General features: G+C 42.6%; 2 protein-coding genes across 2 annotated transcripts; one reads left to right on the top strand and one right to left on the bottom strand.

Annotated features, from left to right (window-relative positions):
• The first annotated feature begins 1,066 nt into the window (after positions 1 to 1,066).
• On the top strand, positions 1,067 to 27,843 carry LOC135476093 (uncharacterized). Its single transcript, XM_064755991.1, has 11 exons — positions 1,067 to 1,377; positions 3,721 to 3,864; positions 4,519 to 4,676; positions 12,507 to 12,884; positions 14,452 to 14,608; positions 18,650 to 18,754; positions 18,939 to 19,123; positions 21,532 to 21,676; positions 22,056 to 22,271; positions 23,129 to 23,290; positions 25,198 to 27,843. Exons 1-11 carry the CDS (start codon positions 1,230 to 1,232, stop codon positions 25,845 to 25,847), a joined length of 2,448 nt encoding a protein of 815 aa, XP_064612061.1. The 5' UTR covers positions 1,067 to 1,229; the 3' UTR covers positions 25,848 to 27,843.
• On the bottom strand, positions 7,964 to 10,559 carry LOC135476326 (uncharacterized). The gene is given in 2 exon segments (XM_064756321.1): positions 7,964 to 8,203; positions 8,523 to 10,559. Coding segments are annotated over 2 exon segments (1,794 nt in total). The 5' UTR covers positions 10,077 to 10,559.
• Positions 27,844 to 27,845: the final 2 nt, after the last annotated feature.

Consider the following 27,845-nt stretch of genomic DNA (forward strand, 5'->3'; position numbering starts at 1 on the left):
CAGCGCATGTGCCGCTTTCTACCCTCGCTTTAGGTCTGTCATCACCACACAAGCTTGGAGCCTGTGCGACACGTGTAGGCCTAGCCTCATCACTGCTTTCCTTGCAAAACTATGTATCCAGTCATTAAAATTGTTTATGGTGTTGGTTAGAGTCCTGAATTGTACACGCTTTAGATGAAGGGAATGCATGTGTATAAAGTATTCCTATTAAAAGCTTTTTGTGACAGAGTTTTGTGTTTTCTGATATCTCTTCCTGCCTCATCACCGTGACCCCAGCGGCGTTGTTCAAGATTTCTGTGCAAACTTCGTTAGTGATGGCAGGAACTGGCAGTAACAGCAGAAACCCTGCAAAGTTTCTTGATGTTTGTTGTTAAACTACCCAGAAAATCATTTAGTTTTTCAAAAAGTATGTAAATGGTTAACACAAAATACGGGAGCTTCCAGTCCGAACTCTTTTGTCACTAAAGGTAGAAACCATATAACGTGGCATATGACTTTTTAAGGTTTAATGATAAAAGAGTACGAGCTCGAAGCGCTCCTATTGCTGTTTGGCACATAGATAGATAAACAAGTTAACCAGATTTCTGACATCTCTGACAGTATCGGGGTCGGGGTGGATGCGGTTGGGACTTGGTGGTCAGCGTACTAGTGCAACACAATGGACCAGAAGCCTCTCACTAATGCGATCTCTGTGAATTCAAGTCCAGCGCATGCTGGCTTCCTCTCCCGTCGTATGTGTGAGAAAGTCTACCAGCAACGGTTGCCTCGCAAAATAATACTGGCCGCCGTCGTATAAGTAAAATATTCTTTATCACGGCGTAGTACTCAAGATATGTTAATAAATGAGTAAATAAATAAATAAATCCGTTACAGTGTCGAAAGGTCACCAATGATGGTTGCATTGACCTGCCCAGCCAGAGAACAGAGCATGTTCTGTGGAGAGCCAGTATAGCATTTTGGAATGAATTGGCAACCAATCAACAACCATTGAACCACTGAATATAAACAAGTCAACAAATAACTAAATGAATATATATTAATATTTTAGGTTATGACCTGCCTAAGGGATATTCTGACGGGAGAGCCAGACATTGCTGAAGTCGAACACAGTGAGAGATTTCTGGAATATTTAACGCCTGTGATCAAAACAAAGTTTAATCCCATAAAGCTTTTGACCCACCTTGGTGGGTATTTAGACGAAGTTGACAGACAGGCAGTTGAACGCGAGAATGAAAAACAAAGGCAGAATATCTGCGGCCGAGCTGTTACTGAATCGTGTTCAGCGTTTGAAAAAGGATGTGTGTTCTGGCCTTCGGGATGCCTTTCGGAAAAGCGGCATGGATGGTGTCATTGAGGAGATGACTCAGTGTTATGAAGGTCAGTAGCTTCCATTTCTCTACGTTCATGCTGAAATATTATTTGATTGATTTGGCTGCTGTGAAAACCCTACCGGCATTCCACCTAGTTCTCACTTGTACGGTGACTATCATTTTTTTAGGGGGTGGTGGGGCGAATTCTCAGAGCAATCTTTCGGTAAGTACATCTAAACGGAACATTTTGCCACGTTTTGGCTCCTTGTACACTATACTGGTGGGAGCTAAGTTGTTTTCAGTGAACCTAAGGCTGCGTAAACGGTCAAACAAGGGCCATCAACCAATTCCTTTAGTTTAAGCCGAACCAAACATAAATAGTCCTTTGCAGTACAATGATTCAGGAAGATCGCCTCTGACAATTACGTGGTGGGTGGGGGATGGAGGGTGTTTGGTGGAGGGGAGAGGGACTCGGTGGCTTAGTGGTCAGCGTGCTAGTGCAACACAATGATCCAGGAGCCTCTCGACAATGCAGTTGCTGTGAGTTTAAATCCAGCTCAAGCTGGCTTCCTCTCGGTTCGTACAGCAGCCTGCCGATATCGTGTGTTTCCTCAGGGCTCTGAACGGTTTTCTCTCACCATAATGCTGGCCGCCGATTCGCCCTTGAGTGTGTCATTTGTGTTCATGGATGTTAGTAATCTTGGGAGCAAGATATCAGGTAATCTTATGAGCAAGATATCAGGAAATCCTGTGAGCAAGATATCAGGTAATATTGTGAGCAAGATATCACAAAAATTAAACATTTTGTACCCAATTGTACGCTGTGTACAATCATGGACATTTTAGTTTTTGACAAGATTTTACAGATTTTGAAATTGTGCAACTTTTTGTGGGATTGCGTGTTACATTTTCAGCAGGGGGTTTGCGTGTTACATTTTCAGCAGGGGGTTTGCGTGTTACATTTTCAGCAGGGGGTTTGCGTGTTACATTTTCAGCAGGGGGTTTGCGTGTTACATTTTTCAGCAGGGGGTTTGCGTGTTACATTTCAGCAGGGGGTTTGCGTGTTACATTTTCAGCAGGGGGTTTGCGTGTTACATTTTCAGCAGGGGGTTTGCGTGTTACATTTTCAGCAGGGGGTTTGCGTGTTACAGGTGGTTTGCGTGTACATTTTCAGCAGGGGGTTTGCGTGTTGCATTTTCAGCAGGGGGTTTGCGTGTTACACTGTGGAAAGGTCTAATCTACCCAGTATACACATGTACGCACACACGTACACGCACACGCACGCACGCACGCACGCGGCCGCTTTAACCATAACCCATCCTCCGATGGTTCGTGTTGTTTTTCATAAAAAGCTAAACTTGATTTCGACAGTTTACAGTTGTATTCTTATCTCTGTAGGGTCATGTGGTTGTTATCTCAGGTAGACATTGTTCTGTTGCTCTCTTAGATACTAGTTTTATTATTTATTGACTGCAGCTCTTAGAATAGTGTATTTATTTTCTCCGCTGTTCAGTGCGCACCCAAGAATAAATTGCCTTTGTCACAGTTGTAAGGGTGACAAGATTGTAGGGCCTATGGCAGGGAATCTGTAAATTCCACCGTTCTTACTGCTTGTTGGGCCATGGGCCACAGTTAGACACAAACCCTAACTCACACATTTGCCGGGTATCACACAGTCGTCGCCAGTGTTTTTTTTTTCTTTCTTTGCTGAACATTATTCATTCCGGGTGCTCAGTTTTCATGCTCATGAATCAGACCGACATGGTATAAGCCGAGCATTCTTGATATCGTGTATAAAGTACATATATAAAGGTTTGAGAAGCGAAACAGAGTCTGCTGGGAAACAATACTATCTTCCCATACATATACCTTCTAAACTTAACCTCTAAAACCCGAACTTACCCTGTAAATCCCCTAATTTACCATATAAATCCCTAACAAAACCCTGTAAACCCCTAACTCACATTCACACGGAGAGAGATTGTCGACTTTAGAATGAAGGGCTTCCAGAATGGATCCATAGTTCATCAGTAAAGCCACGCTTTACTGAACAAAATGGTTCTTCGTTTCACACTAAGCTCTTTAACTTTCATGTAGAAAACGAGCTGGCAGTTCTGATGCCAAACAAGGCTGAACGAAATGATTCTTCGTTTCACACAAGTTATGAGTGAAGGAATTGAATGGTACATTTATGCAAGAACTGCATTAAGGTTGGTGTCATTTTAGGTGTGTAATGGCATGGTGTATCAGTGGCCTTCCCACAGAAAATTTGTAACATATTGTAATGTAACCCATCCAAAGGAAAGGAATTTGAAAGTGTTAGTTTAGGAAAGTTGGGCTTGTGTTAATCGTTTGTTTACGAATGGTTAAAAGCGATTTATCTTATTTTTTCTTTTGTCCCTGAAAACAGACTTTCAAGAGAAAGATGAAGGCGATGAAGATTTTGGTTTGTCTCCATCGTTGTCTAGATTGAGTCTTGGAGGTTCATTCAGAAAGCGTTCAAGCCTCGGGAGCAGCGGCCTGTCTGACGAGGAAGAAGCCTCCTCACCACCAGGTCAGCACACCTTAATTCGGATGGTGTATGAATTTTCCAGCGTCTGTTAAATGGTTTCAAATTATGGTGTTATCTTAGATGTCACCTACATAAACTTGAGACTCCCAGATGTCTACTGACACGTATCTGAGTGAACAATCGGATGTTCGGAGAAGCGGTTTCGCTTTTACCATCAGCTTAATTTATTTATTTATTTATTTGATTGGCGTTTTACGCGGTACTCAAGAATATTTCACTTATACGACGGTGTCCTGTATTATGGGGGGGGGGGCAAAGCCTGGGGGAAATCCACGACCATCCGCAGGTTGCTGAAGTCCTGGCCATGTATGCCCGGAGAGGAAGCCAGAATGAACTGTATATGAAAGTTATACTGCCAGTCGATCGTTTGGAGACACGAGTAGGCTAATAAACATATTCTTTCATTTTCAGTCAGATTCATTAGACGTTTGCTAAGTAAACTTAGAAACTCTACATTATGGCAACAAAAACAGGATTGGAGACCAATAAAAACCAGTGACGTCAGGTAATATTGGGCAGCGACTTGACAAATTACACATGATTGTGTGCGTTATATATGCACGGGGAGTTCGACAAAGGAAGAGGTGTTTAAGTTCTGTCGATGTTCTCATGATTTATTTTTCTTCATCCGAGTAGGAGCAAGGTGCGTATCTCCCACACTTTGTGAACCGAAGATTCTGACTCTTAGAGATTACCAAAAGGAACTGTATTCTGTCGTGAAAGAGTGTAAGAAAACAATGATTCTGTGTCCAGCAAAAAGCGGGAAGCGCTTTGTGGCTCTGAAAGCTATAAAGGTGAGCAACGGAGAGATGATGTCTGTTTTCTTATAATACCTTAATGGGTTTACAGTTGATCTCTCAACTAAATACTGACTACCTTTTTTGTCAATATGCATTGCTTGTTTTGGTTTGTTTGTGTGTTTTTTTTAATTTTTTTTCGCATCAGTTTTGGGGCCATGGGCCCTAGTTTGCCGAGTAATCTAACGAGTTATTAATACAGAGGTATTTATTTATTTATTTATTTATTTTCATTGGTGTTTTACGCCGTACTCAGAAATATTTCACTTATACGACAGCGGCTAGCATTATAGTGGTTGGAAACCGGGCTCAGCCCGGGGGAAACCCACGACCATCCGCAGGCTGCTGGCAGACCTTCCCACGTACGGCCGGAGAGGAAGCCAGCATGAGCTGGACTTGAACTCACAGCGACCGCATTGGTGAGAGACTCCAGGGTCATTACGCTGCGCTAGCGCACTAACCAATTGAGTCACGGAGGCTGTCAAAAGCTCAGAAATTTGTGGGTCTAGTCGGTTCCAGTTTCGAAAGTAGCTGTGCTTTATATGGCAGTGTGTGAGGGCGTAAGACAAGAAAGATAACACATAAAAAGAAATATGCAATATATATATATATATATATATATATATATATATATATATATATATATATATATATATATATATATATATATTCAAGAACAATCAATATACGGATCAGTGTGACAAAAATTGCATATACCAGACACAATGTTCTATCTAACAGTTCACTGATCAAAGTGTCGAAATTGAAACCAGACAAACCACTGTTGAATCCGCGACACACCCACTAGTGCTCTCTTCTCTTCTCTTCTCTCTCTATATTAACCCCTCCCCCCCAACCCCACCCCAACCCCAACCCACCCCATCGCTTTCTTATGTACTCCTCTGGCTTCCAAGAGAATGTTCTGGGATATTCACCACTGACCTATCAGTTTTCTTTAACTTGTCACAGCATAGCTCACAGCATACTAGTGTCGCCTGTCATGAAATACAATGGGCGATCTCGCTTCCCAGGCTTATAACTACATGTTCTTCGTGTAACACGAGTTGAATTGTAATGGCTTCTGCATAACTCAGTGTATGCCGCTTATCATAGCTAAAATGTTCCACAATAACAAAGTCAACAACCCTATGCATGTCACAACCACTGCCTGCACAGATCATTACAGCAATATTTGACAAACACGCCCCCCCCCCCCTTTTCTCAAGAAAATATTTCATAAATATATCATAAATCAACTTTTCAGAAAACATACCTGCAGGTCTACCACAAACACAAAAACATTATTCTACATTGCTGATATAATCTGCTCCAACATTCTCAGACCCTTTGATTGCTTCAACCCTATATCTGAAGGTCTGAAGAAACAGTGCATATTTCATGATGCGACCATTTCCTGCCTGCATCTTTTGGATGTAAGCTTGAGGTTGGTGGTCTGTTTGCAGTATGAATTCTTTCCCATAGAGGTACTTGTAAAACTTCTTGACTGCAAACACCAGTGCAAGGCACTCTTTCTCAATCACAGAGTAGTTGAGCTCACTAGCTTTGAGCTCCTTGCTCACGTAAGCTACTGGAAACCTACCATCTTCATACTCTTGCAGTAAAACTGCACCTACTCCTGTTTCTGAGGCATCTGCCTGCCTGCACTATGAATGGCCTACTGAAGTCAGGTAATCTCAGTATGGGCTCTTGTGCCAGCATCCCTTTTAGTGTTTGGAAAGCTTTCTCTTGGGGTCCACCCCACCCCACCCCACCTAACTGCAATCGGTTGACCCCTTCTTGGTCAAGTCAGTTAAGGGTACCGCAATTGTCGAGAAGTTTGGGATAAATTTGCGGTAATATCCCGCAAGACCTAGAAATGACCTGACTTGCCTCTTTGTCCTCTTTGACTCCATGGCCATTTCACCTGCACCTATTGTGTGGCCGATAAACCCTAGGTTGGTGTAACCTATCATGGTTTTTGAAGGTCTGATGGTGAGACCTGCTCCTCTTATCTTTTCAAAGATATCTGTGAGGGTCGTCATGTGTGTGGACCATGTCTCGGTGTGGTGCAACACATCATCTACTAAGCTATCTACATGGTCAACACCATTCAGGACCTTCCTCATCATACGGTTGAACAAAGCGGCACTATTCACTAGTCCAAATGGCATTCTCTTGAACTGAAAGCACCCTTGTGGTGTTGTGAATGCGGTCATGTGCCTACATGCTGGAGCAACTGGGATCTGCCAGTACCCTTTACTGAGGTCTAGCTTCGAGTGAAACTCATCTTTTGCTAGTTTGGCCATAATGTCATCAGGATTGGGCATGGATTCTGAATCAAATTTGGTGACCATGTTCAATCTGTGGAAATCAATACAGAACCTGGAGGACCATCTTTCTTTTTGACCAAGACAATTGGTGAATTGTAAGAGGAAATTGACCTCAATGATCCTTGCTTCCAGCTTCTTCCTGCCCTCTTCCTCAACTACCTGTCTCAGTGCATAAGGCACTGGAAATGGCTTTACGCTTACAGGACTTGGAGTCGTGGTCTCGATGACATGCTTCTCCACATCTGTGGAAGGAGGCTGCTCTGTGAAAATATCTTCATACTCCCTCAATAGAGCATGAGCCTCAGCCTTTTGCTGTGGTGAGAGTCAATCAGAAAATCAGAATCCTAGATAGTCTCTTCGCCTGAGCCAACACCCAGCTCTAGCAAATCTTCCGCATCATCTGCACTCTCGCCAATCTCTGGCTCAATCACGGCCATGGCTGCAGCCTCAGTGTCATCATCATGAGAACCATCATCTCTCTCAATGTACTGTTTAAGCAGGTTAATATTATACAGTTTTGGCGTGCCTTTGACCTTGACCTTATAGTCAACCTTGTTAACTACTTCACTAACCTGGTTTGGTCCTGGCCACTGCCGCAGCAGCTTGTTGTGGTCAGTCGGTAATAAGACCAAAACCTTATCTCCTGCTTTGAATCTTCGGTCTTTGGCCTTTTTGTCATAATGGTGCTTGTACACACCCTGAGCCTCATACAGGCTCCTTCTGGCCAATTCACATGTCTCTTCAAGGCGGTTTCTTAGGTCCAGGACATACTGGTACGTATTACTGACCTCTGGAGTTTCCTGCTCAGTCCACAGCTCCTTCAGTATCTGCAGAGGTCCTCTAACCGCTCTGCCATAGAGCATTTCAAAGGGAAAGAACCCCGTACTTGCTTGTGGTACCTCACAGTAGGCAAACAACACAGCTGACAAGTACCTGTCCCATTCTCGGGGTTGCTCAGCACACATTTCCTTGAGCCTTGGGTATAATCCTTTGACAGATATCACATGACTGACAGAATCTGGTCACATCACTTGTGATACCAGGCCAGTGAAAACTGCTCGTGATTCTGTCCACTGTCTTATTTGAGCCTAGATGACCACCCACTACAGACTCATGAGCGACACTCATAACTTGCTTCCTGTACTCCCTTGGTACAACTATCTGTTTGACCTCACCCGCCGAGTCTCTACGCTCCTAATATATTCTGTACAGCACACCTTTCTGTACCTAATACTTGTACCTCATACTTGTACCCGTGATGACCTCTCGTGGTGAGTTCTGTGCCTTCCCCAGCCAACTCCCACAACTTTGCCAGACCTTGGTCAGCCTTTTGAGCCCTCTTGAACTCATCCACTGTCAACGTTTTGACATCAAGTGGGTGTGAGACAACCAGAGGTTTCAGTGGCTGCTCTGCCTTCTTGGCCTGAGCTCTGGTCACAGCTGCTTGTGCTCCTCCGTTATCTCTTGAATCTTTCTCACTTTGGGAGGGTTGGTTGCCCCAGGGATATACCTATATGACCAGATCACATATGGGCTTTTGCATGCGCACAGCCTCAACCTCTCCTGTGTAGAACGGGGTATCCACCTGGATTTTGGCAATGGGAAACTGGCGTATAGTGCCATCAATCAGCACACAAGCGTATACATTTTCAGTCATTTGTTCAGGCTGGACCAAACTGCTGCGAACAGTTGCACTGCTACACCCAGAATCCCGTAACACCTGCACCTTGGTATCACCTACAAACCCTTCTCCCACTGGCATGCCATGATCAAGTGGTAACTCATGATTACATGCACCACTTATCACTGGGATGGATTCACCATTGGCCATTTTCAACTGACCATCTTCCATGCACTCTCTAATGGAGGCAATCCGCTGGCTGGTAGCTTGATAGGCTGCTGTAGACTTGCTGTCTGTGACCTTCTGGTCAGATGGTGCCCCTTTCTGGCTCAAGATAGCCTGTTTATCCGCTCTGCCTTGTTCACCGTCACTACCCATGTACTGGCACCAAATGCCAGCACTGCCACGCCCTCCAGGGATGGATTGAGCACCAGCAACCTTCTGTGTTTGGTGTTGACCGGACTGAATCTTAACCCTGCAGTCCCTCGCTTTGTGACCCAATCTGTGACAGATGTAACATTCAAGGGGCTTCCTGCTACCATCGGTGCTACCTTGAGCCGGGTTACCCAGAGAGCTACCTGGACTTGACTGCTTGGGCTTTGTGTCACCACCTTTGGATGAGCCCAAAGTGTCTTTCTTTTTGTTCTTGTTGAACAAAGTACAGCCATGAGCTTCAACATACTGCTTAGCAACATGAGCCATCTTTTCAATGCTGGTAAGTTCAGGCATTCGTTCTTTCAAAAACATAGCCAAATCTTCATGATTTCAAATAGAAATGAACTGATCTCTCAACATCATGTTTTTCAGGCTATCATAGTCCTCAGTGACTTTCGCTAACTGCATCCATCTAGTAAAGAAGATTTGTAATTTGCCCACAAACTGTGATGCGGTTTGACCTGTGTCAGGTTTTGATTCCCTGAACTTTTTCCTGAACCCTTCTTCATTAAGCTCATAGCGTTTCAGCAACGTCGTTTTCAACCGATCATACTCATTGACCTCTCTAGTTGGCATATTGGAATACACCTGGAAGCCCCTGCCTGTCAAAAGGGGACTCAAACACACCGCCCAGCTCTCTCCCGGCCACTTTTGGCTCTGAGCAAAACGCTCAAATCTCTCTAGGAAATCATCCACGTCATCCTTCCCTTCATCAAATTTGTGCAACTTGGGCAAAGGGGATTTCATAGCTACAGCTAAACTCCCCCCTCCCTGATTTCTAGCCTGCTCTAACGGAATCTGCAACTCTAGTTCGCGCTGCCTAGCTCCGGCTTCACGTTGAGCCCTTTCTCGCTCAGTTGCAACCTCACGTTGAGCCCTTTCTCTCTCAGCATCCCTGGAAGCTGCCTTTTCCTCCCTGTCTTTAGCCTGCTGCTCTTTCACAAAGTCTTGCAATGCCGGGCCATCGTAGCCCATATCCTTCCATAACTCTACTAATTTTGCAAGATCCATATCTGCCAGCGAGCTCAGCTATTCTGGGGACTGACTACTCTCAATGGAAATATGCCTTCTGCCCTATACTACTACTGGGGAATTATCTCTCCTGTCGCACCAAGTCACACTGCCTTTACGTCGAAACACCAGAAATCCTCAAAAATTTTCCAAAATTAATTTATCTCACTCACAAATTTCTAGCTTTCCCAAACGAGCCCCCAATTGTCAAAAGCTCATAAATTTGTGGGTCTAGTTGGTTCTAGTTTCCAAACTAGCTGTGCTTTATATGGCAGTGTGTGAGGGCGTAAGACAAGGAAGATAACACATAAAAAGAAATATGCAATATGTATATTTATTTATTTGATTGGTGTTTTACGCCGTACTCAAGAATTTTTCACTTATACGACAGCGGCCAGTATTGTGGTGGGTGGAAACCGGGCTCAGCCCCGGGGAAACCCACGACCATGCGCAGGTTGCTGGCAGACCTTCCCACATACGGCAGGAGAGGAAGCCAGCACGAGCTGGACTTGAACTCACAGCGACCGCATTGGTGAGAGGCTCCTGGGTCATTACGCTGCGCTAGCGCGCTAACCGACTGAGCCACGGAGGCCCCTGCAATATATACATATATATATATATATATATATATATATATATATATATATATATATATATATATATATATTCAAGAACAAACAATCAATCTACGGATCAATGTGACAAAATTGCATATACCAGACACAATGTTCTATGTAACAGTTCACTGATCAAAGTGTCGAAATTGAAACCAGAGGGTATGTCATAGAGCCTACTCACGACCTTGAATGTCTCGAACAGTCCACTCGTACAGTTCCTGCGTACCCATCGCACCGTGCTCTGCACACCCGCTGTATACAGCTGTCAGACGCAATCCACAGAGTCCACTGTAGTCCACCAAACGCGCGTCGCAACTCACAGCCTCCCAGGAAACCGTGTCCGGTATCACCCTCGTGATACATAGAGCGTTGTAACACCTCTTTCGTAATCCACTCGTCCGCAGTTCGTCGCGGTTCACTGGAGACACCTTGCCCCCTAGTGACGAATAATCCAAACGCATGCAGCACCACTGCTGGTCTCTGTTGATCCTCGCGGGCCACAGTTCTTCTGACTATAATCGGCCCTTTGTTGAACATTGGTGATCACTAGCAGTAACACTAGCCCACTGTCAGAATTGACAAACCACTGTTGAATCCGCGACACACCTACTAGTGCTCTCTTCTCTTCTCTCTCTATATTACCACACCTCCCCCCCCACCCCCCACCCCCCACCTCGCTTTCTTATATACTCCTCTGGCTTCCAAGAGAATGTTCTGGGATATTCACCACTGACCTATCCGTTTTCTTCTAACTTGTCACAGCATAGCTCACAGCATACTGGTGTCGCCTGTCATGAAATACAATGGGCGATCTCGCTTCTCAGGCTTATAACTACATGTTCTTCGTGTAACACGAGTTGAATTGTAACGGCTTCTGCATAACTCAGTGTATGCCGCTTATCATAGCTAAAATGTTCCACAATAACAAAGTCAACAACCCTATACATGTCACAACCACTGCCTGCACAGAGCATTACAGCAATATTTGACAGAGGCCCCTATTAATACAGAGGATGAACCTTGGCCAATGACGTTGCCTGTATAATGCCTTAGACTTATAAACGCATGTGGGTTCAACGACAACAGCGAAGTCAAAGCATCGCCACGTAAATTGTAAAATGTTTAGACCATCTGCAAAAGATCTCGGTAAGTGGATCGAAAGCCTGTGAAACATTCTACATTTATGTATAATAACAAGGAAAGCAATGTTAAACAAAAGGTTAGGGTTGATGTCTTAAAACGTACGCAGTCTGCACACATGTGGAGCACAATAACACAATGGACATGTTACATGTTTGATTCCCTGTGAGCATATCAAATACAGTAAATTACAAAAATGTTAGCTGTGTTATCCCAAAAACTACTATATCTTGATTTATTTATTTATTTGATTGCTGTTTTACGCCGTACTCAAGAATATTTCACTTATACGACGGAGGCCAGCATTATGGTGGGTGGAAACCGGGCAAAGCCCGGCGGAAACCCACGACCATCCGCAGGTTGCTGTCAGACTTTCCCACTTACGGCCGGAGAGGAAGCCAGCATGACTATATCTTGAGGTCAGGTTTGCATGTGTATAAAGCACAAAGACATACTGGGGGATGCTCCATCGATGATGTTCTGCTTGCATAGTATTTACCGTAAATTACCAAATTCACGACTTCAGTGTTTATTGAACTGAACTTTTGCATTCATATGAAGTTTTGCATTCAGATGAGCTCTGTTATGAAATCTCAGTTATTATTTATCTCTTGTTCAGTTTGTGAAAATTACCTGAGGTGTAGCCTTAACTCGCTTGCTTGTTTTGTTTAAGGAACATCTCTCTCTTGCTTGCAACCCGGATGGGAAGGTGGCCTATCTGGTGACAAAATCATCCTTGGCGGGTAAAGTGCTGAGAAGATGCCAAGTCTTTCTCAACGATATTCCATGTGTTCAAATTGGAACTGAGTCATCTGATGGACCTTTATCCAAGGTTCTTCAAGAAAACAGTGTGTTGATCGCTAAGGCGAAACTCTTCAAAAATGCTCTGGAAGAAGATGTGGTTAAATGGACAGATTTCTCCATGGTGATTCTAGAATTAGGTGCTGACTACTACGAACAACGAAAGGACGTGTATAAACAAATCATGAAAAAGTATCACAAGTTCAAACGGCCCTTCCAGCAAGCCCAGCAAGCCCAGCATATGCCCCAGGTATCTTGTGCTAAAATGATCTGGATAGTAAAGAACCCATCAAAATATAACCTTGAAAAGCGTCTCCCAAGCTACTTGTTTAATTCGTACAAGTATCAGAACTTTGTCTTTTTCATGATTTTGAAATGCCCATCAGAAATACTGGCATATGTATGTATGTATATTACATGTGTGTATGTATGTATGTATGTGTGTATGCTTGGGGTTTTAAGTCGTACGTCGATATGGACGTTCTTCTTTTGGCCACCGAAGCGGTCTGAAATTCTGGTAGCTGTACCCTTAATGGGAAAGAAACATAGAAAATGAAGTAATCATCCGTAGAAAGAATATTCAAAACTGTGTGCTAATTATCAGATACCATCAGCTATTTATTCTGTTTCTATTTTATTAAATTACCTGCAACCAAATGGATTGTAAGGCTGGCCCCAATATCATATGTGCTTAGTTTTGCTGCGGCAGGCATTACAAGAGTACATTTTTGTCATTGACGTTCGGTATTCCATAAACCCCACCTCACAGTATAAACGTTTGACTGCATTTTAATCTTTGAAAAATAGAGTGAGTGAGTGCTTCGGGTTTAACGTCGTAGTCAACAATTTTTCTGTCATATGACGACGAAGGAATCCGTAGGGTGTATGTAATGTGCCTCCTTGTCGCAGGACGGATTTCCACCGCTCTTTTATCTAGTGCTGCTTCATTGAGACAACTTACGGAAGGCAAGTAATCCGCCCCGCCCGAGCCATTATACTGATACGGGTCAACCAGTCGTTGCACTATCCCCTTCATGCTGAACGCCACGTTACAACTTCCTCTTTCAAGGTCTTAGGTGTGACTCGACCCAGGATTGATCCTGGATCTACCGCTGCCGTAGCGGATGCTCTACCAACTGTCCTATCCGGGCCGGTATTGAAAAATAGACAAATGTATTTCAGATACAGTTCCTAATGGTCTTCCGACTATTCCTTGCTTCATTTTTAATATTTCTTTCCATTTAGCAAGATTAAAATACCGTATCAACAATCACCATGTCAAAACGATGGTTGTTGTGGAAATGGATCTTGCGATTATCGACTTGGAACGCCCTGTATGGACTACGAATGGTATAGGAATGTCGGACTTGACGCTTATATTTAATGATTTCTGGTTGGCTTGATGGTTTCCATTGGAGAACATGAGAGCCAGTCAGGAGTTACTGACGTCAGAGTTTAGTGACGTCAGACAATTTGGTTACGATAATGGAGACACATTTCTAAGAGTTACAGATGTTCAATATACATTTTAATTAATACAGACCGCCATAAGGACACTTGTGCTAATTACATAGTAGAGAAAGTTGTGTTTTTACAGGCATAAATAAAATAAATTAAAATGGTCAAAGACTAGTTAACAACTAATAAATATGATTATAATCATGAATAATAACGGGTAAATAATGAAATTATTGAAGTAGATACATGTAGCTCTTCATGTGATAAAGGTGTCCATTTTAGTGAGCATTTCATAGGTCACTTTTCCATGTATGTATTTTTTCTCATTGTTTTTTTTTTCTTTTGGTATCTTTATTCAGATACTTGTGCTGTCGACCTCACTGTGCAGGGAATCCCCTTTGGAAAACCTGTTTTGTACAGCGATGGAAACTTGTGCAAATTTTGACATCCATGCCGTTGCTGTGGTTCGACACCACATCGACTCTTTACGACAGCATGTGTCCATACCCCATTTGGGTAAGTACCTGAATTGCAGAGGTAAAACTTGTTCGGCTTTAATTGTGTATTCACTGAGAAGAAAGGGTTCCAGAGAAAGAGGATAGTCTATGGTGGATTGTGTGCAGTTAATTTTGGTCATGTCCATTCTATCAATTGTATACATATGCACAAGATGTAATTGGAGTTCGCGAGATTGGAAAGAGATTACTAAAAGTGTTAATTCGGCGAGGTATTTATTTCCAGGTATTTGGCGTACCTGCGTGTTCTTTGAATTCAGTGCCTTTGCCTCTCGGCCAACATTGATCGAAGGATATTGTCCAAGTGATCTATATATCTCCTTCCATCCATCCTAGAACTCTGTGGGACTACACTGAGTTTTTTTTTCATTACTATTATAGACCTACTTTCAAACGTTCTTGTGCCAAATTCAATCGAACTTCAAAACTGCGCTAACCTAGTCTTCCCTGATGGCATCGCATGTGGTCTGCGTGAATGATCGTCGGGCTACTCTCTGAAATCAAAACCCATGTGGTCTGCGTAAATGATCGTCGGACTGCTGTCTAAAATGAAAACCCATGTGGTCTGCGTGAATAGTCGTCGGGCTACTCTCTGAAATGAAAACCCATGTGGTCTGCGTGAATGATCGTCGATCTACTCTCTTAAATCAAAACCCATGTGGTCTGCATGAATGATCGTCGGGCTACTCTCTGAAATGAAAACCCATGTAGTCTGCGTGAATGATCGTCGGGCTACTCTCTGAATGAAAACCCGTGTACTTTGCGTGAATGATCGTCGGGCTACTCTCTGAAATGAAAATCTATGTGGTCTGCGTGAATGATCGTCGGGCTACTCTCTGAAATGAAAACCCATGTAGTCTGCGTGAATGATCGTCGGGCTACTCTCTGAAATGAAAATCTATGTGGTCTGCGTGAATGATCGTCGGGCTACTCTCTTAAATGAAAACCCATGTAGTCTGCGTGAATGATCGTCGGGTTACTCTCTGAAATGAAAGCCCATGTGGTCTTCGTGAATGATCATCGGGCTTCTGTCTGAAATGAAAACCCGTGTAGTCTGCGTGAATGATCGTCGGGCTACTCTCTGAAATGAAAATCTATGTGGTCTGCGTGAATGATCGTCGGGCTACTCTCTGAAATGAAAACCCGTGTAGTCTGCGTGAATGATCGTCGGGCTACTCTCTGAAATGAAAATCTATGTGGTCTGCGTGAATGATCGTCGGGCTACTCTCTGAAATGAAAACCCATGTGGTCTGCGTGAGTGATCGTCGGGTTACTCTCTGAAATGAAAGCCCATGTGGTCTGCTTGAATGATCATCGGGCTTCTCTCTGAAATCAAAACCCATGTGGTCTGCGTGAATGATAGTCGGGCTATTCTCTTAAATCAAAACCCATGTGGTCTGCGTGTAAGGTCGTCGGGCTAAAGTCTGAAATCAAAACCTATGTGGTCTGCGTGAATGATCATCGGGCTACTCTCTGAAATGAAAACCCATGTGGTCTGCGTGAATGATCGTCCGGCTACTCTCTTAAATGAAAACCCATGTAGTCTGCGTGAATGATCGTCGGGTTACTCTCTGAAATGAAAGCCCATGTGGTCTGCGTGAATGATCATCGGGCTACTCTCTGAAATGAAAACCCATGTGGTCTGCGTGAATGGTCGTCGGGTTACTCTCTGAATGAAAACCCGTGTAGTCTGCGTGAATTATTGTCGGGCTACTCTCTGAAATGAAAACCCATATGGTCTGCGTGAATGATCGTCGGGCTACTCTCTGAAATGAAAACCCATGTGGTCTGCGTGAATGATCGTCGGGCTACTCTCTGAAATGAAAACCCATATGGTCTGCGTGAATGGTCGTCGGGCTACTCTCTGAAATGAAAACCCATGTGGTCTGCGTGTAAGGCCGTCGGGCTGTTCTCTGAAATGAAAACCAATGTGGTCTGTGTGAATGATCGTCGATCTACTCTCTGAAATCAAAACCCATGTGATCTGCGTGAATGATCGTCGGGCTACTCTCTGAAATGAAAACCCATGTGGTCTGCGTGAATGATCGTCTATCTACTCTCTTAAATCAAAACCAATGTGGTCTGCGGGAATGATCGTCGGGCTACTCTCTGAAATCAAAACCCATGTGGTCTGCGTGAATGATCGTCGGGCTACTCTCTGAAATGAAAACCCATGTGGTCTGCGTGAATGATCGTCGGGCTACTCTCTGAAATGAAAACCCATGTGATCTGCGTGAATGATTGTCTATCTACTCTCTTAAGTCAAAACCAATGTGGTCTGCGTGAATGATCGTCGGGCTACTCTCTGAAATGAAAACCCATGTGGTCTGCGTGAATGGTCGTCGGGCTACTCTCTGAATGAAAACCCGTGTAGTCTGCGTGAATGATCATCGGCTACTCTCTGAAATGAAAATCTATGTGGTCTGCGTGAATGATCGTCGGGCTACTCTCTGAAATGAAAACCCATGTAGTCTGCGTGAATTATCGTCGGGTTACTCTCTGAAATGAAAGCCCATGTGGTCTGCGTGAATGATCATCGGGCTTCTCTCTGAAATGAAAACCCATGTGGTCTGCGTGAATGATAGTCGGGCTATTCTCTTAAATCAAAACCCTTGTGGTCTGCGTGAATGGTCGTCGGGCTACTCTCTGAAATGAAAACCCATGTGGCCTGCGTGAATGATCGTCGGGCTACTCTCTGAAATGAAAACCCATGTGGTCTGCGTGAATGATTGTCGGGCTACTCTCTTAAATCAAAACCCATGTGGTCTGCGTGAATGATCGTCGGGCTACTCTCTGAAATGAAAACCCATGTGGTCTGCGTGAATGGTCGTCGGGCTACTCTCTGAAATGAAAACCCATGTGGTCTGCGTGAATGATCGTCGGGCTACTCTCTTAAATTAAAACTTATCTGAATAATTCTTTAGATATCAACTTTACTGATCCAAACTCGGAGCCAAATTCAATGAAATGCTTAAATCCAGATTCGATATGTGATCACTGTAACTCACCTCTGACTAACGCCTCACATCAGAAATAGTATTTAAATCATTAGCTCCTTTGAACACAAAAATCTCCCATGATCCTGTTCTGCACTTTGTATATTTGAAAACCCTTTCAAATCCCCCATGGGGTGATGCCACTCAACTTTGTGTTCAAAAGTTGTTTAACTAAGTTCTTTATGAAGAGGTGGAAAAGCAAAGGATTAATAACCCATGGTGAGTTCAAGCAAATACTGTGCTTCATACCGTCACTAGTTACAAAAATATCATTTTTGTTCTATATTACAATAGGTGAAGAATGGCCTAAATAGTGGAATCCCGATTTGGATCGCTGATAAAATGTAACGAATAAATGTAAAAGTAACAGAAAGCTAAAATATGAAGTAAGTTTCACCACACGGGCAACTGAAAACTATGTGTACAAATAATTTTATATATATTTTTTAGAGTTTTGGAAGAGTGTTGAAAGGCATTCAAATATTTGAATTTCATGGTGGGCTTACTATGAGCCATACTGACGGTATCTAGGAACACTGACATCACATCACCTTTTTTCCTGATGTTTACCAGAATAGAGCAATTTTCTGAGAACGTTATTTTGTACTTATGGGTAAAAAGAGTTATTACAACATTCGGTGTCATAATCAGAGTTGGATAAACTTCCTGTGATGTCAGAGTTCCTAGACTGATAATATTGTCCATAAAGTCCACTTTAGAATTTAAACGTTTGAACGCCTTTAACTCTCTTCACAAAACTCGAAAAACATAAATGAAAGTATATTTACGCATAGTTTTAAGTGGTCTATTTAGTGATGCCTACTTCCGTTTTAGATATATTTTTCTTTAAGCACCAAGACCAAGCGGTCAACAAAATTACAACCAAATTCCTGTGTATTTTTTTCCGTAAAAGAAAATAAGCACAGGAAAAGCAGTCGTAAACAATGGTGTTTTGTTTATTTATTTTATTGAAGATATGCCGTTCTCAGCTGTATAATAATACAGTTTTAAGATGAATTAAATCTAATATATTTCTTTGTCCACAGAGAGGACGACAGTACCGGAAAAACAGGACCGTGGTTTTGATGAAAGGGTTAATGAGCTTATGTCTCGTGTAGAAGAGACAATGAAGAAAGTCTATCAGTCCACGAGTAAGCCACCTTAGCAAATATTAAAATCGTTTGTTGGCACTGTACTTATAGATCTTTTGAAGTCGTTCTCAGATATTACATGCATACATCTCTAGTAATCTGAAAGCCTCAGTGACTTAAGCTGTCGCATATGTATATTCTGAAAACACCTAGCCGGTTTGCTATAACACTTTGTTTGCTGTAGAGATGCCAGTTGATGAAGACCACCCAGAAAACAGAAGGGCCGAGGTTATCTCCCCTCCTGCGGACAGAACTTCTGTGAAATACATGACCTGGTTGAAAACGAACAAAGCAAGTCTGAGATATGGAGCTAAGAAAGGTCAATGCAAACGCGCGGCGTTCTTCTGGACCTGTTTAAGACTAGCCACGGTATATATTTTGTGTTTGACTTCTTTCTTCGTGTATTATTAATGGATGAGTTTTAGGCTGACAATAAGGTAGGCTTATATAGCTAGGTCTGAAAAAAGGGGCACAACCATCTGACTCTCTTCACAAAGCTCTAGGTTGTATCCTCCTCATTATAAACCTGACTGACGACATGTATACACAAGAAACCTGTACGAAGTCATGTCCACACCATGAGCCTGACCGACCTCATGCCCACACCAAAAACCTGACTGACGTCATGTTCACACCATAAACCTGACTCACGTCATGTTCTCACCATAAACCTGACTCACGTCATGTCCACACATTAAGACTGACTGACGTCATGTCCACACCTATAAGCCTGACTGACGTCATGTCCACACCATAAACCTGACCGACGTCACGTCCACACCATAAGCCTGACTGACGCCATGTCCACACCATAAGCCTGAGCGACGTCATGTCCACACCATAAGCCTGAGCGACGTCATGTCCACACATTAAGCCTGACTGACGTCATGTCCACACCATAAATCTGACTGACGTCATGTCTACACCATAAACCTGACTGACGTCATGTCCACACCATAAGCCTGACTGACGTCATGTGCACACCATAAGCCTGACTGACGTCATGTCCACACCATAAACCTGACTGACGTCATGTCTACACCATAAGCCTGAGCGACGTCATGTCCACACCATAAGCCTGACTGACGTCATGTGCACACCATAAGCCTGACTGACGTCATGTCCACACCATAAAACTGATCGACATCATGTCGACATGATGAAAGTGACCCGTGAAATATACAGGAGTAATGACAGTGAATGTCTTGGAAAGGTTTTTGCTTATTTTTAGATCTAAAAGACAAATATAACAAACTAAACATGTGTCTAGGCGTTGAAACAGACATTTGCATACCAGCCTTCAACCAAAATAGACGTTGCAGGCCATTAATTGCAAGGTCAGTTTCCAAAACAACCTTTTACAAAAGCCATCAATTGAAAGAACTAAAAACAAAATATGAAATTAACACGGATTCATACAAAGAGAAGCAGTCGACAGTTTTCATCGATGTTGAAGACGCACGGAATGTTCCAGGCGAATCAGCATCCCAGTCGGGTACCGGGCTAAGTTGTCGATAATCAAAATATGTATATCAGTTGCTCTTTTATTACAACTGTTCATATATCCATCGAGACTATTTAATTCAACACGACGAACATACACAGTCCCGAATTAGACACAGTTATTATTCTGCTCTCGCTGTCCAAATTTAGTTACAAGAGCATTAAACCAATGTATAGATAAAGTGAAGACAAGAGTATAAACAGGGTGGAAGAATCATCCGGCCGCTATTTATACCTAATATATAAAACAAGGTACATAACTTCAGTGCCTAGGACGGGACACCCAACTTTACATAACTGGATACAAAACACGGAACCAAACGACGTTCGTTCAAAAGTTGACACATGTAGAATTCGGCCCACAAACGTGCTTTCACTTCGCTATGCGAAGCCGAAAACCCGCAAGTTTATATGTTTTTTGTTTAGAGCTAAGCTTTTATCGCCCAGACGGATTGCATTGATGCAGGCAAGTTGAACCGACAGATTTGCGTTTATGGAAAAAAAAAAAAACAGAGAATGGAGCATAGACCGTAACTAATCGAGTTATTTGAAAGTGTTTTATTAAAAGAACATTTCACTTGACCTGGAAGCCTGCGTGGCTCAGTTGGTTGGCGCGCTGGCGCAGCGTAATGACCAAGGAGTCTCTCATCAATGCGGTCGCTGTGAGTTCAAGTCCAGCTCATGCAGGCTTCCTCTCCGGCCGTAAGTGGGGAGGTCTTCCAGCAACCTGCAGATGGTCGTGGGTTTCCGCCGGACTCTGTCCGGTTTCCACCCACCATAATGCTGACCGCCGTCGTATAAATGAAATATTTTTGAGTACGGCGTAAAACACCAATCAAATAAATAAATAAACACTTGATCAGTGGTAGAAATTTGATGACTCCAGCGGTTTTCACCCCTGAGAAATCAAGCCAGAATTCTCGCCCGACGGTCTTCCTGTTAACCGGATTTGTCCGAATAAACAAAAAACCTACAAACTTACTGGTTTCCCGGTTTTGTGTAGCCAAGTGAAAGCATGCTTGTTTAGCCAAGGGAAAGCATGCTTGTTTACCAGTTCACACGCCAGTACAAAGCTTAACGTATCAGCTTTCAGCTTTTGTTTGGTTGAGATTGGGTCATTTTTCCGTGTTTTATGTCCAGTTATGTAAAGTTGAGTCTTCTTTTTGAGCATTAGAGTTACGTACCTTGTTATATATTAGGTATGAATGTGGATGTATATGTAGAATGGCGTTCGGATGATTCTGCCACCTATGATATAACGCAATTTCGTTCAGATTTATCAGTCTGGCTTGTTCATCAACACTGAGTGCCGGAGGTTCGACGCTTTGAATTATATGAGGAGAAAGGTGAAGACGTTAAAGGAAAACCTAACTGGACCTTTGGATGACAATCTGATGAGCTTATTTGAGGACTTCTATGGTAAGATAGATGTCTAATTTAAATATCGTTTAACTGGAAATAAAAGTTTATTTGTGAATGTAATATGAAACTGTATGACGTTAAAGTGACCTCCTCGGTGGGTCAGGTGATTCGAGTACCGACTCGTTCAGACCCTTGAAAAAAGGGCCGCGTGTTCGAATCTAGCGCTCGGTGTTTCGGCTGCGCTTTTACGTCATGAGATTTGCCAGTTACCTGGCGAAGGGTTAGGGTTAGGGTCTCCGGGCATTCTTATTCACCCTGATTAAGATTATGGCCATAATTATCATTAGTATTATTATTATCATGTATTTATTGTCATTACCACCATTCTTGATTAATAATTGATAAATAATTATTATTATTGTCATTGTTGTTGTAGAGAAAGAGAATTATCTAAAGTCAATTTCTAAACCGTACGAGGAAGACAACACTGCCACAGTCGTGAGGAACAAACTGGTAGAAATATATCGCGTCAATACAACTTACAAAGTGGCTGTTCTTGTGAAGTACCCTATGGCCATTTTGTCCATGAAGTTTTGCTTGATGAAAACACTTTCCAACCTCGAGCTTGCCTGTGTTCTAGGTCATCAGCAGGGTATGTCAACTGTGCAAATTAGTTCCAAAAATGTATCGCTAACACCAAATAAATTTTGCGAATTGTTACACATTGTTATATTTAGAGTGAAATTTTGACTATCTGGGAATTTATCCAGCTGAATATGATAGGCCATGTTCGGTCACTGGTAATGTGACCGAACATGAAAGTCAGTTATTTATTAATTTAATTGGTGCTTTACGCCATACTCAAGAATATTTTTCTTATACGACCTCGGCCAAGAATATGGTGGTGGGAGTGGGGGATCCAGAGACCGGGGGAAATCCACAACCATCCGCAGGTTGCTGTAAAACCTTCTCACGAACGGCCGGAGGGGAAGCCAGCATGAGTTGGATTTGAACTCACAGCGAGCGCATTTGTGAGAGGCTATTGTGTCATTACCCCGAGGTGACATGCTAACTCCCTCGACCACGTAGGCCTCAACATGAAAGTTAGTTCAATCATGATAACAGAAAAAAACCCGCTTAATTGGCGGTCCAATTACGTTCCTTTTTATCTCCTATCTTATATGTATATCATTGACGCAAAAGGATGCAGTTATGTATACCGTTACTTTCATGCGTTCCACCGTACACTTACATAGCATTTAGTTTAACTCGTTATGTCTTTGTGGTTGATTCCCGACAGCCGGGGGCATTACAGGGAAATTTGTGCTTCTCTCTGACTCATACCACCCCTTATGACACTGGCCAAAACGATCTGATATCAATTAGAAAACTTCTTATACACTTGCACTTTCCCAAGATGTCGTTAGTTGGCTTAGATATAAATTAGTCTTACCTGATGTTTCACAGGCAACGCCTTTATTTTCCCTTTACAATTAAACTATGTTACAGACTACACGGTAGAGACTAATCGGCTATTTGAGACGGGATTCCATGTGCTAATTACTACCTGGCCGATCCTCGCCTTTCACTTGGGCAAAGAGATGAGGACCTGGGACTATGTGGTGAGGACGGACTGTCCGGGCAATGACGTCATCACATGGACACATCCGGGTAAGGCAGGGTAAACTTGCAAGCAATTATGCTTCTGATTTATTGCCGCGGTTTGGTGTCTAAATTGCAACTTATTTCATTTCTGAATTGTAAACTGGCGCGTGAATTGTAACCCTCGACAGGGTAACAATGCGCTTGGTGTACCTGGAGCAAGCTCGGATATTTCATCTGAAATAACGAACACTGCAACAACATCGCACTGTACTTATGAGAAACTTGCCGCAACTGCAACTGCATGGCCGCCAGTTTTCACTGAATCTAGCCCACCATTATGTTCCAAAAGCAACATACGTGTAACAAACAGTGAAAATAAACTCTCTTTCCTGGTTCCACATCCAAATCCACACTGACGCTCCAATAACTGAAAACATTCAAACATACCTACCAGATCAACGAGGTGATCACGAGTGATAGGCAGGACACAGGTCACTCGATGCAGACAGTTCATTTCATCGTTTCTCGCGGACATATTTAAAAATTATTGGCCTTTCTCACTTAAATTGGCGTGCTCTGTATCATTGTTATTGCCAAATATTTGCTGTTTTGCATTAAACATGTATATGTACACCAGTAAAGCTGACAGTGTTGTAATGGAACTGTATGTTCACCGCGTAGTCATGTGGCTATGGCCAACAGTGCGCCGTCTGACCTAGGCTGTAGTTCGTTTACATTTATAAAAATGTCCGAGCTTGAGCTTAGAAAATGTTCGCTTTTCCCCCCACTTTTATCAGTCTCAGTTGTGTGATAAACAGAATCGTACACTCGCGGTCATTTCATATGAAAGTTAGGAAGCTAAATGAAGAAATTTTGCATATGTTGCTCACTAAATCTTGAAGCATATGTAAAATTTCTTCGTTGCATATGAAATGAGCACTTGTCAGGTCCTCTACATATGAAGTCACTTTCTCTCAGTTTTGAACAGTTCATGGATTTTGTTTTAAATTGTTGTTTTCTTTGTGTTTCACATCAAAAAACTGTCTGGTTTTATTATACTGTATATACATGCATTCTCTTAAAATATACACAAGACCTGAAACAATTTTATTGATAAATGCTGATTAAATAGATCCACGTGAGGCTAAGCCTAAACAAGCCTACAAACATTACACAGGCTCCAAACGCGGAGCTTGTCTAGGGGTGGCAGTGGTGAGGAACAATGCATCCTTATAAAACGCTTAATCATTATTCTGTAGAATCCTACCATCGAGAAAATTGTCACTGGTCACTTATAAGCCTTAAGAATTAAAATGCAATTGACATTTAAAATGGAACACCTTTGACGTGTTAACTGTAACTCCTATGCTGCGAAACTATTTGCTGGTGAAGCGTAATATCGTATCTAAGCATTTTGGTTCTTGGTTATCCTTTTTTTGCTGTGTTTAACATGTTGAAGTTATGACACCAACGGGAGCGTTCAATTTCACAGCTGAAGGGCTGTATTGAGCAGTTAAACTGTATTAAACCTTCGATTATGTACTTAGTGGAGGGCATATAGCATCTTCACTGCCCGTTCGTGTGTCCGTCTGATATTTTGACTGATGATTTTGTCTGACGAACATCCTCACACGTGGCGTACATGTATGAAGACCATATTGCTGGGACACAAGTGGTCTTCAACGAACGTTAGACTGCGCAAACGCCCACCGGAATTTCGTCGATACAAGCAGTGAGAGCAGGAAAATCAGCTAATCCCTTGCCCAAGGCCGGGTTTGAACCCGCGCCTCGTGTGTCCTAGATATTGAAGAGCAAACGCCTTTAATCGCTATACCACGACCCGTTACATGAAATTATTGACAGTACTCTCATATTTGTTGCATAGATTCAATAAGGAATATCAACGTTCAGTAAACATTCCTTAAAGTGAAAGTTTTAGCTCTGTAACGCCTGCGATTTCTTGTTTGTTTCAGGGAGACCAGTGACCGATTCAGCACAGTCAGAGAATCCGGTTGACCTGTTGACAGAGTCATCCATTGAGAAAGTTGCTTTAGAGATCGCACAACAGCAGCAAGACTCAAGCGGGCTCTACCGGGCTCTTCTGAATGATATCCAAATTGCCTCATCCGAACGGGAGTTATGGAGTCGCTCTACCCGCAACCTTACAAAGTTGTATGACGAAATTGTGGGCGATTTCTTCTGCAATGGCTGCGGAAATTTTGTGTGTAACAGAGCGCATGTGCGGAATTTGGATGACCTCTGGTTAGGCTTGGATCCGAATCTCATTCACAGATTTAGCGCAATAAAGCACTCGACACAGATTGTCTTCAGCAATGGCTACGCCAAACTTGGCCGATTTGTCTGCAAAGAGTGTGGCCAAAAATGGGGCATCATAGCGCACGTGCTAGGCAGAACCCATTTGGCTTTCTCTAAGGAAGGACTTGACTACCTGGTAGATGGTCGACTTCAGGAATACCATGGGAAATGGAAGTACGCGAATATAGAAATAAAGTTGTTCGACTATAACCGGGACGTACTCCGTTGCTTGCCCTCCTCTTTCTGTGTAGAAGGCGAGACTATCGCTGAACTTCAAAGCCGTTTACCAGAACCTGTAGAGGATTAAAGGTCATTGCTAGCACTTTGAAAGAACTAGCTAATCCATTCTTCATGGCATAAAGGGGATAGTGCAACGACTGGTTGACCCGTATCAGTATAATGGCTCGGGCGTGGCGGCTTACTTGCCTTCGGTAAGTCGTCTCAGTGAAGCAGCACTAAATAAAAGAGCGGTGGAAATCCGTCCTGCAACAAGGAGGCACATTACACGTACATGCACCCTAATGATTCCTTCGTCATCATATGACAGGAAAATTGTTGAGTACGACGTTAAACCCCAAGCACTCACTCACTCACTCCATTCTTCATGGTTTCTTGAATAGTTTGTTCTCTACTTGATGCTTGTGTTTTTAAGAAAGTAAGGACTGTGCGGCACACAACAAAAACACTGCTGACATGCATCTGTAAGAAGAAACACCAACTGTGTGTATATGAATATGACTCTATGTGTATTTCAGCATGTATCTGTGCAAAGGAAAAGTGGTTGTAAATATATTTTTGGTAGGTATTCGCTGAATACATTTTCAGTAGGTATTCATTGAATACATTTCCATTAGATATTCACTAAATACATTTTCAGTAGGTATTCACTAAATACATTTTCAGTAGGTATTCACTAAATATTACGTATCAAAAGGACATTGTTGATTCAACAACATTGTAAAGTTTCTTGTAACGAATTAATCTGTGATCGGTGACGGGTTAATCAGTTAAATCGACGAAAATACAATCCGTCATCCCTCAGGGAACGGATTTAACGGAAGATATTGACCCCAATTACTGTAAATACTGATTCGTCTTTGTAGTCTGGAAGATTGTCATTTTGTCTTCCCTTCGCCGGCATCAGCGAGTTAGATTGGCGTTGACACCCTTAAAAATTAAAAGGCAATTAAAACCCCTAAAATAAAGTATTTATCTGACGAAAGGCCAATGAGCATTGTGCAGAAAAATAGTTGGACAGTGCCTTCAAAACACCAGATTCTACGTGGTCTGTTGGGAACCACGGTATCGGTGATGTCACATCCAATGTTTTTGCTTGAAACAGCTCATTTCAGGTTGCATTCGGGGAATGTATTTTAAGTGATGAAATGATGTGACGTCACTGGTTCCAATATGGTCAGAAAAGGCTACCGTAGAATCCAACCTTTCAAAAGCATTTTACGTTCGGGTTAAAAAAAATTGAACTACTTTGCTCAACAGTGTTAATGATCTTTCGTCCGACTTAAACTTCACATTAAGGTTTTCTTTTTCCCTTTCTTTGGCCTTTAAACTCCAGTACCGCACACAGAGATCCACAATGGCGAAGTAAGTGAGTTCACACTGACATTTTTCAAAATGAATTTGTTTCCAAGGCGTCCAAAGACGACGTCAGAACCCAGGTTAAACGTGTCTTTCTCTACGACATGTTCGAAGCTATGTTCTCTTGAAAAACACGTGATTTTCTGATACTGGCGGAAAGCGTCTTAACCCGTGTTGGACAACGAACGCTTCGGACGAGGAAAATACCTTGGCAAGCGTGTGATCATTGAGCCGGAGTCTACCCCAGTTAAACTCTGGCGTGGCTTACTGGGTCAGTTTTCTCTGAATTCGACATTTTCATAAGTCGAAATGGAGGTGTGTCCTCAATGATAGTCCTGTAAACTTCTGCGGATGCATGATGTTGATTAGGGATCTAGTCTCACGCTTCCAACGACAAAAAACGCCAGTTAATCGAGATACAAAGTTCTTACTATGACATATGGTATGTAAGTGGTTGTTTTGAAAATAGATCTAGAAACTATCGAAATATCATTTAACGAAGATGTGTTGTACACAGTTGTTGGCATAACAATTAATATACATTTTAAAATATTTATTTACGTTGATATGTTATACACAAATGATGGCATTGCAGTTAAGATCTTGGAATTCAACAATAATCCCATGTTCACTTGAGTGATTGTCAGACGCGCAGTTTACAAGTGCACATTTACAACATTGGTAATATAGATGAATCATATTATTTACG

Source organism: Liolophura sinensis, chromosome 10 (assembly GCF_032854445.1).
Source record: "Liolophura sinensis isolate JHLJ2023 chromosome 10, CUHK_Ljap_v2, whole genome shotgun sequence".
NCBI lineage: Eukaryota > Metazoa > Mollusca > Polyplacophora > Chitonida > Chitonidae > Liolophura > Liolophura sinensis.

Coding starts and splice junctions, on each gene's coding strand:
- LOC135476093 (XM_064755991.1), top strand. CDS start 1,230: ATGAAAAACAAAGGCAGAATATCTGCGGCCGAGCTGTTACTGAATCGT. Junction 21,677..22,055: donor CTTATTTGAGGACTTCTATG/GTAAGATAGATG, acceptor TTGTTGTTGTAG/AGAAAGAGAATTATCTAAAG. Junction 22,272..23,128: donor TGTTCTAGGTCATCAGCAGG/GTATGTCAACTG, acceptor ACTATGTTACAG/ACTACACGGTAGAGACTAAT.